Genomic DNA, 18,138 nt, shown 5'->3' on the forward strand with positions numbered 1-18,138 from the left:
TATTATTGTTTCTTCTTCTTATTGTTTCTTATTCCGCCGCGTCATTAAACCCAAATATGACGCCCTAAACATGCTCAAATGTTCCCAAAATGTAGCACGCTCATCAAGACTGGCGGAAAAATTCAAGAAAATGTCAAACGTAACCCCCAGAGGGCCGCGATGTGCTCTCTAGCGCCACCTAGAAACACTAAAACCACCACGGTTCGAAGGATTGTCAAAAAGAGATCAAACCAAAAACTCAGTTGTTCTCATCCAGACCAGTCCAGCAAATCGTTATGGAGACTGTCAATCAAATTGTGACCGCTGAACCCGTGACCCTGACTTTCCCAAAAAAAAAAAAAAAAACCAGACTCCTTCAAAATAAAAGTCCTTGTTTATCAAATATGACAATGTGGATTCCAAAATGCATATTTAAGTGTTTAGCTAGGCGTAGGGGTGAGCTGGCATGCAAGATAAAAGTCCAAAACTCATTCAAAATAAAAGTCTTCGTTTATTAAAAATTACACCGAAAAACCTCATAAATTGATATTTAGGGATTAGCTAGATTATAGTTTAAAAGCCAACTGCTTTTAAAATAATAATTTTCACAATATTATTATTATTATACTTGTCTTTTAGCGTCATTGATGTAGTTGTAGAGATTTCTTACTCCATAAGGATCACTAGGTGCCGTTTATGTTGGGGGTCCGCGCACTGGGACCATTTCAGATGGCTTTTTGCAGTTTGGCTATCGATAATGATTAATAATTGTCAAAGATAGTTATTAATTATGTTATTAAAAAGTTAATCTGATCTGTATCAGATGCTTCGGGAGCACCACCTGTTTAACAGTAAATGATAGCCAATTTAGCTAAATCAGTCTCATAAGATATGCTGAACAGTTAATTAGGATTTACTGTCAAACGTTTTTTTAATTAATAGTTAAATTAATTACAATTACCAGAAAAACAGCAACTATGATTCCAAAAATTATGTTTATAAACAATGAAAACAAATATAACACAGATTCTAACTACGTACAGTATATACAGCTTGGTGTGTGTGTAGAGAGAGAGAGAGGGGCCACTCTTGTTTGTTGTTGTTGACAGATTCATCGTTCTCTTTAACGCGACGTCCTTTTGTCTGCCACTGTTTACACCTTTAATGTAAATTCTTAAATGGAGTAGTTTTGTGACGTGAATGCATTAAACGCAGACCCAGCCTATTTTTAAGACTGAGAAAAATGTCAAACCCTTCAAACTCGAAAATTCTCGTGTTTACCATATTTTGAAATCAATGTATTTTTTTTACACAGGCAAGAAAGCAATGCTGAAAACAATGTAGTTTTCATGTTGGGCCACTGGTAGGAGCTGTTTAGATTAAGTCAAATGTTAAAAATCGTATGCTCTGTGATCAAATTAGAGGCTTTGAGAAAGTAGGATATTTTAAAAATGACTTATTAAATATAGAAATAAAGAGAATTTAAAATTATGAACAAAACATTATGAACGCTTGAAATAAGTATACTATTGTTGAGAATAAAGACAAAAATGATCAAATAAAGAGATACAATTAAATCAGTAATGCATATAAAGTTGAATTTATTATAATCAATCATTTAAAAGGATATCAGAATGTTTTTATTTTTAAGGTTAACTTAAGATCATAGAGAGGTTCTGATGATTTCTATATAAATGTGAAACATTTATATGGAAACGTTTGGAAAACGCAGAAGCGCAGAAACACGGAAACTGGTGTAGTTCTCATGTTGTGCCACTAGGAGGCACTGTTTGTTTTGTAATGAAACCAGACACGGGTGACGAGAACAATGGGCTCTAAACATCAACAATGGGAGGACACGGACATTCTGGTGGACAGACCACCAAGTTGGATTCTTATTATGGTGACTGTCAAAATAAAACTACAAAGTCCCAAGAGAATCTGGACTGGGAATAAAACACCAAGGAGCTCTTGTTGCACCATCGGGGTCAGTAGAGCTGCTTATTGCCCCCTCCGGGTAATAGTGCTTCTTGTTACCCCCTCTGGTTCCATAGAACTCATTGTTGCCCCCTCTGGGTCAGCAGAGCTCCTTTTTGCCCTCTCTGAGTCAAAATAGCTCCATGTTGCCCGCTCGGGGTAATAGAGCTCCTTGTTGTCCCCCATGGGGTAATAGAGCTCCTTGTTGCCCCCACATGGGGTCAGTAGAGCTCATTGTTGCCCCCTCAGGGTAATAGGGCTCCTTGTTACCTCTTCATATTCAATAGAGGTCCTTATTTCCTCTCGGCATCAGTAGAACTCCTTGTTGCCCCATCGGGGTAATAGAACACATTTTTGCCCCCTTGGAGTCAACAGAGTCCCTTGTTGCTACCTCGGGCTCATAGAGCTCTTTGCTACCCCCTCTGGGTCAGCAGAGCTCCTTTTTAACCCCTTCGGGGTCATAGAGCTCCTTGTTGACCCCCTTGGGGTCGGTAGAAGTCATTATTGCCCTCTCGGGGTAATAGAGCTCCCTGTTGACCCCCTTGGGGTCGGTAGAAGTCATTATTGCCCTTTCGGGGTCATAGAGCTCCTTGTTGACCCCCTTGGGATAATACAGCTCTCAGTTCACCCCATGGGACCAGTAGAGCTCCTTGTTGCCCTCTCGGGGCAACAGGGCTCCTTGTTGCCCTCTCAGGGTAACAGAGCTCCTTGTTGCTTCCTGGTCTCGGTCCACTGCTCCCTCCGACCACACAAGGCAGACAGGATTTATCGAGCCATTCAGCCAATCAGAGCGCCGCTCTCAGGGCGAGCCTCCGCCGCACGCAGCCAATCAGCGGCGCGGAAAGGGACTCGTGCCTCCAGAGCGGTCACGTGAGGCAGAGAGCAGGAATGCCAACATGGACCCGTGGCAAGGACGGAGCGCCAACGAGCCGAGGCAGTAACACGAGCGAAGCAGCAGCTTCCCCCCCACACACACCACACCACACCACACACACACGGCGGGACGGAGACGGAGAGGAGGCCGCCGGCCGCCCGCTCACCGAGCCCTCCTCCCGGTACCGCACGGTAGGTCCAGTCGGATCGTCCTGCGCGGTCGGAGCGGGTATAAATAGACGCTGCTCCTCCTCCACGGGGCGAACTTGAGACGCGTGGATCCCCCTCCAGTGGGATGGCTGACCGGCCTGCGTCTTCGTCGATAGTTGCTCGGACCGATGGCGCTTCGCCGCCCGCGGGAACTTTCGCCGGCCGTGTGTTATTGTTGTCGGTGGGCGCGGTGGGGCGGCCGGGCGGCGGGGCCGTGTTTACCCCGCACCGCGCTCCCGCTGCTCCGGGGGGGGGGGTCCGAGGCCCTCTGCTGCAACATGTGCCCCGCCGTCTGACAGCAGCGACACCCAGCCTTTACATAACCACCGCTGTTGTTGTGCCGCTCCGTGCTGTCAAAGCTGCGGGCCTGCGGGGGGGTGGAGGGGGTGGGGGGGGGGCTCCACTTTAGGCCACAAGGAGACACTGTAGTATGTTCCTTATTGTGGGACATTTTTTCCTCATAGATTATTAGTGAGTGTGTGTGTGTGTGTGTGTGTGTGTGTGTGTGTGTGTGTGTGTGTGTGTGTGTGTGTGTGTGTGTGTGTGTGTGTGTGTGTGTGTGTGCGCGCACGTGTGTGTGTGCGTGTGTGCGGCAGTGACTAACCACGGAATTGTCTAATATCAACATATAATGAAATTAATAGAAAATAGGAAACAAATGGCCCAGAAACATGTTGTATTTATAAGTTAATAATTAAATAAGTTATGAGCTATAAATTATTAAACTAAATTAAATGTATGTCAAACACTATAACCAGAATTTTATTAAAAAAAATTAAACTGTGATCAATTTATTCATGTCATTAATTATATTTATTACGATTCGATTCTGTTGTAATTGGGTACAAAGGTAAAACAGCAATGAAATATCAACAGGTGTTACCACAACAAAATTAGATATGTGAATATGTGTATATAAAATCATTTAATGACTTATTTGATATTTCAGGTATTTAATATAGTATAAAACTGCATTTTCTTGTTTTCTTCTTGAAACTCAAATGTAAATTGAATATTAAATTATAGAGCATATCACGTGTATATTTTCCAATTGTGGTATTTTTGAGTTTAATGATGTATAAACTTTAGATTGGAAAGATTAAAACAAAATTTCAGAAAATCAAATTTTCTGTTCAACCTAAAGGCCCCTTTACACAACCTTGTGAACGTGAAAACAAAACTTTTGTATTGTTTTGGGTGTCCAGAGCCACTGAAAACGCAACGTTTAGAAAACAAATCGTGTAAACCAGAAAAAGCTAAACTTTCCGGCACTGCTCGGCTCCAGAAACGCCGTTACTGCACATGCTCAGTAGTTGCCCAATCAGAACAATGTTTCATGGTGTCATGACTCCTGGTCCAAATTCTCCTGGACGTCACCATAAAGCAACTTGGTCACGCTCTCATTGTTAATGTTTAGAGCTGATTATTCTGTAAAATCTCTAAAATAATTTTGCACAATTTGAGTTGACGTGTCCCCAATAATTAAATACACCATGTAGCCCTGTAGGGGGCAGTGGCTCTGCCCTGGGGCTGTTGGGGCCATTAAGTGGCTGGGGTATCCTGGCTTAGGTGGTTGCCGGCTTTGCGGTCTGGGGGGATGGGGGTCCTGGCGTCTATCCTGGGGGGGCTGCGGCCTGACGTGGGGAGTTCTGGGGGCTCCAGGTCTGCCTTGCTCCCAGATCTGGGGGGTGGGGGACGGTGGGGCTTCTTGTTCTGGATGGACAGCTGACTGAAGGTGACTCCCAGGGCTGGAAATATGGGAGTTGGTCTTGTGTGTGTGTGTGTGTGAGTATTTGGGGGGGCTGGTGTTCCCTAATTGCTGGCTTCCAGCCAGGCTCGTGTTGGGCCATACAGGTCTTATACTCTGCTGTCTGGCCATTGGGTGGGGTGGAGGGGGCTTCCTGCACAGGTCCTCTTGCGGGGCCTTGTCAGGGTGGTTGTTGGTCCCCGTATTCTAGGCCGGCCGCTCGAGGGTGGGGTGGGACAGTGCAGGAGGTCCAGCTGCTGGGCCAGGGTCCTCGTAACGGGGGGTTCTGGGGGGTAGAATGCCCGGGCCCCTGCTACCCCTCAATTTTCAACCGCACCATGGGGGGACTCCCACTGTGTTCTCACCCTGGCCCGGGGCGAGTGCGGCTGGAGTGCGGGGGGCGTGGTTGGTGTTCTGACAAAAGCCTTGGTCCCAACACGCTGTTTGTGCTAAGACAGGATGGACTTTTGTTTCCCCCACTACCAAAAGTTGTGGATGTTACCGAACAAACCGTCGCCAACAGTTACAGTTTTCCATCCCTCCTCCGTTGAGTTAACTGGCACAACAAAACGGATCCCATAAGGAGGAGTCATCTGCTGATTGGTGTATCCATATAAACCCTCCCATTGTTGTTTTCTTAGTGTATTTATTGAAATGTTGGCGCTACACGGTACCGTGGTCTCGGTGGAGATGCCCCTCATCGTAGGAGGAAATTCAGGAGATGCTTCTCTTCGGAATGAGAACGTTTTCCACCATGTCCCAAAATAGAGGCTCATGGCTTTAATCGGACTCAACGTCTGCATTGGTCCTGTGACTACTGTGGTTTAATGACGTTACATACCTGTGTCGTTCGCAACCCTGCTACATTGTAATGGTACTCTCTGCAGTGGGACCACACAACAAGGTTGGGTCTGGGTGTGATTTGCTGTGCCAGCCTGCCCCGGTCCGCTCCGGCATGTACTACAGTGAGACCGAGGCTAAAGTGTTTGTTGCCGGTGCCCCTGGTCTTCAAACGTTAGCAATCCAAAAACATAGACAGACAGTCTTGCCTGGTTTTATCTTTTGTGATGACACTAAACCTCCTTGCTTCCCCTGCAGGTTTTTTTCTGTGATTCCTCGTCTGGATTGAGTTTCGTCAACACCCCCTTCAGAATTTGGCCTGGATCGATGGTGTCTCTCAGCAGCAGGGCGCTGGTCTCTGAGAATGACCTGTTCAGGGACAGCAGCAACATGTTCTCCCTCAGCTTAGGGGATGGAGCCCGCAGCGAGGGCGGCAGCTCAACCTCCTGTGACAGCCCCGAGGCTGGGGAGCTGGGGACCATGCACAGCTCCAGCCCTGGACAAGAGGAGGATGAGGAGGAAGAGGAGGAGGAGGAGGAGGAGGAGGAGGATGAAGACGAGGGTGAACGTCTGCATATTTTCCTGAGAGAAGGGGAGTTTGCCAGTCAGGATCTAAAGTTTCCAGAGTTTTGTTTCCATTCGTCTTCCCCGTTCTCACCCACTCTGGAAGACATTGAGGAGTTCCTGATGGAAAAGATGGAACTAGCCAAAGAGGGGCTGCTGACGCCTAAAGAGGAGTCCTCGCCTCTCCCGTGCAGCTCTGTTGACTCTCCATCCTGCACCGCTCCCCAGACGGCGTCCTCAGAGACTCCCAACGACCCTGAGACTACTGCCGCCTTTAGCACTTCCAACCCAGGGACCCCTCAGAAGAAGAGCCCCGCTGATACCTCCGCTCAAGTGAACCCTTTTCCTTCCACCGTAACCGCCCCGATGGTTCTGGGCGGTCCGCTGGTCCTCCAGCTCCAGCCTCTTCCAATGCCCCAGCCCTCAGCCCCCTCCCCTCCCGCTGCCCCGAGTAGCGGCCTCTGGCTCACTCACCTGGTCATGGGGCTTCAGGGCACAACAGGACAGAATGTCACCCTTCTGGCCCCCCAGGTTCCCTCCGCCCAGACCACCTTGCTATCCCTGAACAGCGGAGACAACAAGTCAACCGATCAGAAGTATGTGAAGATCGCCCCGTTGCCCATCACCATGAGAACTCTAGAGATCACGGGGGTGGCTGGGATCGGAGGCCGTGGAGGCGGAGTGCTGAAAGCAGTGGCTCCTCGAATGACCAGAGTACCACCCACAGAGAGGGTCCACAAGTGCTCCCACCCGGGCTGCGGAAAGATGTACACCAAAAGCAGCCATCTAAAGGCTCACTTCCGCCGACACACAGGAGAGAAGCCGTACACGTGTAGCTGGCCAGAGTGCGGCTGGAGGTACGTAGCGTGGGAAGGGGGGGTAGGGCTTCAGTTCGTCAATATCGGAGCACAACACATCGATTCAAGGTCCATGAGACTCACCAGATATCAAAGCTTTCAGACGCTTTTGATACTGAATTGAAGCCTTGGTATTATTATTATTATTACTATTACAAGACATCAGTTGAACACGTGATAATGTTGAGTACTGCAAAGGTGATACGACTGATATTATATGTTGACGTCTCTGTTCTCTCGATTTGTACTTCCCAGAACCAGTGCTCTTTCTCATTTTAGACACAGTTTTAACCAGAACCAACTGTACAAAGTTTGGCTTTCTTCTCTTATCATATTTACGTCTGCAGGTCCTACCAGCAGCGTTAAGAACAGAAAAACACCATCAACATACTCATCTGGATTTTACTGTTTGTCAGTTCATAGTTGATCAAACATCAGAAATTTCTTAAAAGTTGACCTCATATCAATGTTTTCCGTGAAAACCCTAAGATATTTACAATTAAACATGCATGAAAACCAAGGACTGTACATTTGGGCAATATTCAGCACATTGCTGCCTTTATACTTTTTTAAAGCTCAGATTTCTTCTGCATTGTTCCGCACATCATCTCTTCGCCCTCTAACCCTAATGGCTTCAATATCATGGTATTTGTGCCGCAGATCATCTAAAAGCCCCATGATTGTTAAATATCAGCAACTGATGTCAGGGAAATTCCCAAGCAGCTGCTGATTCATTCAGGTCTTGTTATCTTTGCCTCAGCTTTACCCAGAAAACATCTGAAGCCTCTGAAGGTGGTGAAACGAGTCAGCTGATGTTTGACTGTGAGACAAGATTCTCTGTTCATCTGTTATTTGATTTTTCAGTGCTGAGCCTGACCTGGATTTATCAGACTGAGCATCAATCAGGGAATGATTAACTTCCGTCAAACAATGTTGTTGCAAAAAGTTATGTTTTTGTCCGCGTGTATTTATTGGTTTGTATGAATGATTGAATGAATGAATGAATGAATGAATGAATGAGTGGCGGTTGGCCAATAAAGGATGCCAGGGCGAAGGTATGTGCTCTACTGAGTGCACATTCTAGTTGGGGTCCAAGCACTGACAGTGCCTAGGACCCTATTGGAACCGTAGGGGTTATTATTATTATTATTAGGCACTGAGCCCGAAAGGCTTGGAGACAAGGACCCTATTGTATTTGGTTCATTTATCATTATTATTGTTGTTGTTTTTCTTTCACTCCTGAAAATGTGTCTGTTCGCCAAAATTTGACCCACTAAACACACTCTAAAACTCACCATATTTGGCACGCTTATCAAGACTGGTGTGAATAGTAAGGGAATGTAAAAATGAACTCCTAGAGTGCCAAACATTTTCTCTCAAGCGCCACCTAGAAACATTACAATGGCCACCAAAAACACTAAAACGGTGACCACGGCCCGTAGAAATGCCGTAGAGATGAAACAAAAGCTCAACTTAAATCCAACAGGAAGTCCGCAATTTGCTTTGTGGACGAACTAACATGCTAATATGCGGTTTAAGCACTAGCTAGCATGCAGCGTGTGGACAAGCTAACATGCTAATGTGCACTGTGACATAATCCTAATGCTTTCAAATGCTTTATAATGCTAATGGTGAAGTAGTTAGCTTAGCAGATTAGCATATGCGATAGGACCATATTCCAGGTCAGGGACACCTGGGGAGTCACCTATGTCATTTTCAGGTAGACCATAGGTACTATCCTAGCATGCTAGTTAGCATGCTAAGAAAGTTTGTTCAATTGTGCTGATATTTGGGGGATGGCCTAAAGGGGGGGCTAGGGTTAACGAATTACGAGATAATTAGCTGGGTCCCGCCCACTTTTGACCCCATATTTTTCAAAATAAAAGTAGTTTTTGGTTAAAACCTTGAAAATCTTTCATAGATGGATGGTGCACGCTAATGACGTTGTATTCTTGTGCATTAACGTCGACTGAACGTATACTGTGGGCTGCAATTCAGCGTCCGTTTTCATTGTGCAATCTACACATGCTAACTTTATCTCGTGGCCAACAATGATTGGCTCATGTGGAACAGTGTGGCCGGCTGTGAACTTATTACTTAAGATTGTTAAAACTGTAGTTTGAGCCGGCCTGATCCTTCGCTACTGGATGTTCAGCTCAGCTATGATGCTGGGACTTGGACAGCGTTACATTTTCTCAGGTAGTACACACTGTGAAAAGTTTAACAACCACTGTTCTAACTCTGTGTTTGTGCTGCCAGGTTCTCCCGATCCGATGAGCTCTCACGCCACCGCCGCTCCCACTCGGGGGTCAAGCCCTACGAGTGCTCGCTGTGCGAGAAGAAGTTCGCCCGCAGCGACCACTTGTCCAAACACACCAAGGTCCACCGCAGCTCCAGGCCCAACAGGATCCTCAGAGCCACCATGTGACGGCCCGTGGTCACGCCCATCGCGGTCTGGGGTTCGCGCTCCGCCCCTACAACCCCCCTCAGGACTTTTTGGTGCTTCACAAGCAGAACTTTGAGAAGAATCCTGCTGTTGGGCCCTGGCCTTCCTCTTCCTCCACTGTTTCCTACCTGACACTTTCTCCTGAGCCACCACCTCAGGAAAACACACACACACACACACACACACACACACACACACACACACACACACACACACACACACACACACACACACACACACACACACACACACACACACGCACACACGCGTGCGCGCACTCAGAGCCCCCCACCTCCATGCAGGTGCTGCCTGGCGAGGCTACCGGTGATGGTCTCTGACTTGGTCGGCTGGGTGAGATGAGCAAATCAAACATTTGAAAAGAAAAGAGCGGATCGGGGGCCTCATTGATAATGTTGCTGAAGCACCAAACAGGTCCTGAAAGATGCGTACGCCACTTCCCACGCAGAGTTTGTGATTTAAAAAAATGTACTTTGCGTACCAGTAGGCAAACTTTGAACCTTGAGCAGCACATTGTAGAGACGGAGAACCTGGTAGTGCTGATTGTGAGGTGGAGAACTGAAGCCAGGTTCATCTCAAAGTTTAACGTCTTCAAATATCAGACTTGTAGATCCACATAATCATGAACAGCCAAGCTGCAGTGTTCTAGATGTTGCTTTAGTGGAACGTTACTACTGGATCAGCACCTTGTTGTGTTAAACTTTCATCTTCAAGTGACACAGAGAGGATAGAACTGACTGATTATCAATTGTGACAAAGTGTAGAAATCAGTGTCATTTCAGAGTAAACACATAAACAGTGCGGTGACGGTCGTGAGTAAAGCTACAGTGTGGCTGCTCCGGTACGACCATGCGCTCTGGAAGCAGTGGTGCTGGAGACAGACGACCTCCTCGTCACCCTCCGCCTCCCACTGCAGTGACTGAGGACACAAAGTCAAACATGTAATTCATACATTTAACACACAGATAAAAGTGAGCTTCACCGGCCTGCTGTGGTCTCCACCAACACTGCAGTGAGCTCTGGTGCTGGACCCATGATGTCACTCTCCTCTGACCTCCACCTTCAGATCAGACTCTTCTCCTCCACCTCTGCAGTCACTGATCTCTCTGTGACTCTCACTATTTCCAGCGGTGACGACGAGCTGTCGATCACTTGTTTTTCTTTCATTAGTGATTCCACTACTGTTACCACCAGATAAGATCATTTTCCTGACCTCCACCTCCTCCATGACTATTTCACTCTGTAAAATAGGGCGGGATCATTTTGGTGCTAGTTTAAAGACTATTTCCTGGTATGGTTTGTCTCGTGTCCACAAGCTGATAGTTCATTTATCTCTTTAAGCCCGGTTCACACAGCAGGATAATTTTGGCCCCGATTCTCCCCTTGTGACAATTTTAAGGAGGCTCAGATCATCATCAGATAATCTTATCAGATATTCCTGCCGGGTGTGGCTTGTTAAGACTGCTCTCGTCTGCTCGGAAGGATGTCGGGGGGGATATTCAACATGTTGGGTTGTTTTGGCCCGAGTTCTCGTCGTGTGTGGGGCCTTCAGAGCACGAGCCCGTTGACTGTGATGCGTAGCCAATCAGCAAGCGAGGCGACGTAGAGGAGAGGAAACGCCGGACCGGAAGCGCGCGGGGAATCCAAAAATCAAAACGGCTGTTATGACGAACCAACACGTCTTGTTTTTAAAACGTGTTTTTTCTGATTAAAAACACCACAAACGATCGCCATTGTGTCCTCGTCGTCCGCCGGGTTCGTTGACTCTGGAATCACGTTTGATCTCGAGAGGTTTTGCGAGATTTCCCGTCTGATCTGGGGATGTTCGCCAGTGAAATCGGTGGGTGTGTTGATGTTGCTGAGTGGCTGCACAACACACACTGTACGACCAAAACTGTTAAACCTGGGATTATGTATCGTGTGTGTGTGTGTTGTCTCTCAGGTTTGGGAAATCTGCCGACAGTTTTTTAATCCTGCCGTGTGAACCGGGCTTCAGTTGTACACAGCGTGTCAAAAAAAGTTCTTGGTAGTGTATTTTCACATAAGATGACGTCTTTCTCTCTTCCTGTGAAACATCGCCACATTTGTTTGGACTCTTCTTGTACTCCGGGGGGGGGGGTTCCCGATCGGCCAGACATAAAAATCCTCTGTAGTCTCCAAATTTCAGTCAAACGCCTTCAGGATGTTGAGGAAAATTACACTCTGTTTACACGACAACGTTTTCAAGAGAAACATTAGCGTTTGTTTCCACGACAGCGGTGCATGGAGCCACTGAAAACACACATTTTGAAAACGGCTCCACCGGTGGAACTTTTTGAAAACACTCTTGACTCACATCTCCTTGTCAATGGGTGAAAACTCAACTTTCTGCAAACGCTCTGCTGCTGCTCTGCACCTTGGCCGTAGTAACTAGTACTAACTAGTCCTGCACATGCTCAGTCGCTGGACAATCAGAACAATATTTCTTCTGTGGTGTCATGACTCATAGTCCATATTCTCCTGGGACTTGGTAGTTTTACTTTGACAGTCACTGTAATAACAATCCAACTTGGTCGTCTGTCCACTAGATTATCTCCTATTGTTAATGTTTAGAGCTCATTGTTCTCTTGCTGCACGTGTCCCGGCATGCTAACGACATTGGTTACATGAAAACATCAAAAATGCTGTTTGCCATTGTTTTCCAAATATTGCAAATGCGAATATTTCCTGAAACAGAAATGCAGTTACGTTTTCACACCATTGAAGGATAAACAGCCTAAGATTTACTATATAGCTTTTTGGGGGAAATCAGTTATGTGATGGTGGAGCTCCAGTACGGACCAAAACATCTTGGGAACATTTACATTTTCAGCACGAATAAATAGACAGTTCTGATGGTCAAAGTCAGTTTAATATTTTATATTGTATTTTCCACTTCGAGTTCAGTATTGTATATATTTGCAGATATGCTGGTCAATAACAGTCGAGTGGTTGCGGTTACACAGTCGGACATTTGGCACGTGAAGTCGAAACAAAGGCGACCATTGAACTCCGTACAAGTAAACAACTTCGCAAAGGTCTGAATTTGCTCATCTCACCCGCGAAATCTTTCCCCTTCCTCTCAACCAAACACCAGACGACATGAAGCTTGCAGACATTTTGAGTTTTCGTTTGTCTCATTGTGTTCGTGAGCGACAACGGAATTCTTCGCCGAGAAGTGGCTTGGCAGTCGACCACGAAACGGGACGAAGTTGCGATTGAAGAGGATGAACTCTCGTACTGATCGACTCTTCATCGTCAGAGGCATTAATGTGACGACGGCCAAGCCGTTGAAGACCCCAAATCAATGCTTGATGCAGCCAGCCCTGGCCTTTTTAATCACATTATGCCGATGCTTCTCTTCCAAACCCACTTGCCTTTTTTTTTTTCTTCTTCTTCTTTCTTAAGGCCCTGTCTCGACTTGGAAACCACTCAATCGATGCCTTTTGATCACGTCACTAAGCCGATCTTGATCTTTCTTTTTATCGAAGGACTGCTCTGGTTTTAAACTGTGATTATGGGTCTGGGGGTTGAGTGAAGGGACGTCGAGGAATGGTGTTGCCAAACCAGAACCCAGTCCTCCTTTCAACAATGCAACTTTGAATATAAGCTCTTTTTTCCCTCTGGAACACATTGTGTGGCCTAGAAACCTTGGGTTCGATGGTGGACCATGAAACACTGCTCTTCCTTATTTTACGGTAGCACTTACAGTTTCTTTCTTAGTCGTAACTGCAAGAAAAGCTAATCACTAAACAGCTGGAAAGGCAGCTAACATTTATCCAAACATCTGTATTATCTTGCTCACTATAACGTGTACCCAGTATAAAAAAAGACTAAAGTAACTCTTGTACAGCTTGTAGCTTTTATGTAGATGTTTTTTTTGTTTTTTTTTCCTAAAGCGAAAGGAGTTTTCAGTCAGTGCATTAAGCTATTCAGTGGTGTTTCTGGAGAGGTCCGTGGTCTGTCCTGTGATTGTAGCGCGATCAATCAGTGGCATGTCGGACGTTGGATCGCAGTCTGGGATTTTGGAAAGCGTTCACGAAACATTAAAGCCTGCTTTAGTCTGCTGGACTCAAGTGCACTTGCATAACGTGGAACGCAAGCAAAGTTCCACAAAAATGTTATGGGAACCTTAAAACGTCATGGGTCGTTTGGCCTCGACACGACCTGGTGCTCGCTATCCTGCCCCGCGTTTCAAGTAGCTGGATGGTTTCACTTCCGCTGGCGGGGCAAGGAGCTCTGTGGCACGTTGGCAGTGCAACGTACTGTCAGCAGCGGTCATATCGTTCCATAAAAAGCAAAAAAAAAAACAAAACCCAACATAATGCACTATGAGGCAGCAGACAGACGGTCAAACGGTGTTTATCTGTCTGGTCTCTTTGTGTCTGAGCCTCCCCAGGCTGCTTCCACTGACCTACATCCAGACCCCAGTTCTTCTTCCCGCTTCATCCATCAGTCCCGCCTGTGGAGCCGATGAAACACAGGCCATGTTTCCTTTTGTCTTGTTTTGTTTTTTTGAATACCAGAAATGCTATTTTCCTATTTGCAAAAATAAATAAAAATTTAAAAAAAACAAACGGAAAAAACAAAACAAATGCTGAATCAGTTTCCGTGTCGATTTGTTTTCGTGGCTGTGGAAGGATTTAACAACCACACAAGGTAACAATTGACTTGTTAAATAAACCAATGTTGGCTAACATGAACAGTGCAGATGTAAACATGAATAATAAACAAAACAACTCAACAGTCATTCAAAAATAAACAAAAACACAAATTATTTAGCAGCTGACTGCTCCAGATGAGCATTCATTAGGCCCTAATGCTGATGTATCATGCTAATGAGACACTTGTGTCAAATGTTCTAAGTGAAAACGCGAAACTTTCATCGTGTTTTGGGGTTCGGGTCACTGAAAACACAACTTTCAGAAAATGCTCTGGCTCAGTCTTCATGAGACAAGGGAAACATTGCTCCTTGTCCTGGTCACCTCTTGACTCGATTAATGACTAGTTGCTCTGCACATGCTCACTGGATAGACAATCAGAACCATGTTTCCTCCACGGTGTCATGACTCCCAGTCCAGATTCTCCTGGGACTTCGTAGTTTGAATTTTCAGTCGCCTAATATCAATCCAACTTGGTCGTCTGTCAACTAGAATGTCTGTGTTCTTCCGTTGTTCCTCCATTTCTGCCAATATTATTGACTGTTGATCATTCACACACTGACTATAATCTCATTGCTGCTCTGGCAGTGTTGTTTACATTCTCCTATTCTCAGCCTGACATGTCTTTACTTATGACATGTCATTTATAAAGACAGGGCTCAGTTAAGATCATAAATAATACCAATGAATGAATGATGAATGATGTCTAGGGAGCCACACATGGTTCTTAATCTCAAAATGTAGAACATCCAGTTACAAGAGTGGCTGGGAGTTGAACATTCCAAGTGATAAAGCTTTGTATTTACAGTATAAGTGTCATCTGGTTTATGATTTATGGTTACAAAAAAAACTACAACAGCAATGTGCAAAAATAATTTGTAGTGCAAGAACAAATGCAATCACTTTGATATATATATATATATATATATATATATATATATATATATATATATATATATATATATATATATATATAAATAGTTACAAATTCAAATGTAGAAAAACAAACACAATTAAATCAAATATCAAGCAAATAGTTTAATGATGTTAATGAACAGAGTCACCAGAAACAAAGCAACAAAAATGGTTTAAAAACAAATACAAGGTTGAATAACTAGGTATTAAAACTCTAAATGTGAGTAACTATGTGAACATTTTTAGTAAAATAAATAAATAAACGACCTAAATCCACACGTTCAACAATCACATTTACGTCCTCTGTTCTTGCTCAACAATCCAGCCACTCCTTAAAAGCTGGGCCTCCTGGCTTTTCTGAAGGCAACGTCATTTATGACGTCACTGTAGGAAATCTGATGGCCAAACGTTGTTGTTGATACTAATCACTGCTCGTCCACTCAGTCTTTCTTGTGCCATGGATGATCTCAAGTAGTTTTCTACTCATTCGAGCTTTAGTAAAGCTGCAGATGCTCCAGTCACAGGGAGAGTCAGGCTGTCCGTAGAGCCACACAGACATTTTTGAGTACACATCTCATTTTGAGAGAGAGAAGTGAGCAGTTCAAAGGGGTTCATCTGTGCTTTAAGGAGTTCTGGAAGGTTCTCCATCTGTAGCCAGAGCTCTCCGTCAATATCACACTGTTCTCCAATGGTGACTTGGTCTCTGAGAAGTTTACTCTGATCCTTCCTTGACTGTGCATCAAGCTGGCTAAAGCTGAAAATGCTTCGGACCTCCCCTAGGGACTGAAAGTGGTCTTCCAGAGACTGGCTGGTACAGTCTACCTTCCTCCAGAGACTGGATGGTACAGTCTACCATCCTCCAGAGACTGGATGGTACAGTCTACCGTCCTCCAGAGACTGGATGGTACAGTCTACCATCCTCCAGAGACTGGATGGTACAGTCTACCATCCTCCAGAGACTGGATGGTACAGTCTACCGTCCTCCAGAGACTGGATGGTACAGTCTACCGTCCTCCAGAGACTGGATGGTACAGTCTACCATCCTCCAGAGACTGGATGGTACAGTCTACCTTCCTCCAGAGACTAGATGGTACAGTCTACCTTCCTGCAGAGACTAGATGGTACAGTCTCCCATCCTGCAGAGACTGGATGGTACAGTCTACCTTCCTCCAGAGACTGGCTGGTACAGTCTACCTTCCTCCAGAGACTGGATGGTACAGTCTACCATCCTCCAGAGACTGGATGGTACAGTCTACCATCCTCCAGAGACTGGATGGTACAGTCTACCTTCCTCCAGAGACTGGATGGTACAGTCTACCTTCCTCCAGAGACTGGATGGTACAGTCTACCATCCTCCAGAGACTGGATGGTACAGTCTACCGTCCTCCAGAGACTGGATGGTACAGTCTACCATCCTCCAGAGACTGGATGGTACAGTCTACCATCCTCCAGAGACTGGATGGTACAGTCTACCGTCCTCCAGAGACTGGATGGTACAGTCTACCGTCCTCCAGAGACTGGATGGTACAGTCTACCATCCTCCAGAGACTGGATGGTACAGTCTACCTTCCTCCAGAGACTAGATGGTACAGTCTACCTTCCTGCAGAGACTAGATGGTACAGTCTCCCATCCTGCAGAGACTGGATGGTACAGTCTACCTTCCTCCAGAGACTGGCTGGTACAGTCTACCTTCCTGCAGAGACTGGCTGGTACAGTCTACCATCCTCCAGAGACTGGATGGTACAGTCTACCTTCCTCCAGAGACTGGATGGTACAGTCTACCTTCCTGCAGAGACTGGCTGGTACAGTCTACCGTCATCCAGACACTGGATGGTACAGTCTACTATCCTGCAGAGACTGGATGGTACAGTCTACCGTCCTCCAGAGACCGGATGGTACAGTCTACCTTCCTCCAGAGACTAGATGGTACAGTCTACCGTCCTCCAGAGACTGGATGGTACAGTCTACCATCCTCCACTCACGAGTCATGACGTTTATTAACTTGTTCACTGAGTCATTCTTGCTCACAGAGGGTTTTTTTGTATACATTTTTTTTATTTGTTTATTTTTGAATTGCTCTTGATGGCCCTCCAGTGTCCATAAGCAGGCGCTGAGTTCTCTTATGCCTTGGGCCGGCTCTCAATCTAAACAAGGCAAGGCTGTTGTAATGTGGCTTATAAACACAATATTTAATTGAAGTTAACATTGGCTGGAATTGAATAATAATGAAGCCCCACCTAAGAAATCTACCACGAGCCGCCACTGGACACTTTCCTTCCCAGGTTTTCTTCACGTCTGTCATGAAAAGTTGGGGACAATATAAAAGATTGGATTCTTCACAAAATCAGTGATGTTAACAATTAAAACCTATCTGATAGTTTACATTACAAAAAGCAGCATACCTGGCATTATCTCTGCTATCATTATACTTCTTTTGTTGGAAAAATATAATTTACATTTTAGTTAGAAGCCCCCGTTCAACTGCTTTAAAACTGAGTTTATTGTTCACCTCTCACAAAGATGTCAAGCGCGGTTTCTCAAAGAAATATATAAACATATGTCTCTTTCTCGTCTGATTTAATTTCAAGTGAGATGCCCAGAGGAATGTATGTTTATGCGATTGTTTACCTGTATTGGTTCATTTACTCCCTTTTCAATGCTTATACCTCTCCCTTCTATTTCTGCTTTTTGTGTTTGCATCTACTTTTTTATTCCTTTTTGTGAAGGATGTTTGCTTGCGTCGCCATTTGTTGTTTTTTTTTTTTCACTCTTACCAAGCAGCAGTATGAGCAGCGTCTCTGGGTGCAGCACTGTGACTACAGAGCAGCAAAATACCAAGTGGAATAATACTCCACTTGGCAGAAAGTTTGACTTTAAAAAGTTCCTTGACGGCTGATTGAGAAAGTGAAAGTCTTGAGCTTTACTTTGAAAAGCCGAATTTTATGACCACAGAAATTACTCTGCAGCAAAACAGCAGGTTGCCATGTTGGATGCCAGGAACCAGCAAACTGCAAAAGCTGGAGGAAAGACTT

At 45.4% G+C, this 18,138-nt stretch overlaps 1 protein-coding gene across 1 annotated transcript; it reads left to right on the top strand.

Annotated features, from left to right (window-relative positions):
* The first annotated feature begins 2,851 nt into the window (after positions 1 to 2,851).
* LOC308129135 (Krueppel-like factor 15) lies at positions 2,852 to 10,492 on the top strand. Its single transcript, XM_080494925.1, has 3 exons — positions 2,852 to 3,021; positions 5,885 to 7,047; positions 9,307 to 10,492. Exons 2-3 carry the CDS (start codon positions 5,954 to 5,956, stop codon positions 9,473 to 9,475), a joined length of 1,263 nt encoding a protein of 420 aa, XP_080351051.1. The 5' UTR covers positions 2,852 to 3,021; positions 5,885 to 5,953; the 3' UTR covers positions 9,476 to 10,492.
* Positions 10,493 to 18,138: the final 7,646 nt, after the last annotated feature.

This window comes from Blennius ocellaris (assembly GCF_963422515.1).
Source record: "Blennius ocellaris genome assembly, chromosome: 4".
Classification (NCBI taxonomy): Eukaryota; Metazoa; Chordata; class Actinopteri; order Blenniiformes; family Blenniidae; genus Blennius; species Blennius ocellaris.

Coding starts and splice junctions, on each gene's coding strand:
- LOC308129135 (XM_080494925.1), top strand. CDS start 5,954: ATGGTGTCTCTCAGCAGCAGGGCGCTGGTCTCTGAGAATGACCTGTTC. Junction 7,048..9,306: donor TGGCCAGAGTGCGGCTGGAG/GTACGTAGCGTG, acceptor TTGTGCTGCCAG/GTTCTCCCGATCCGATGAGC.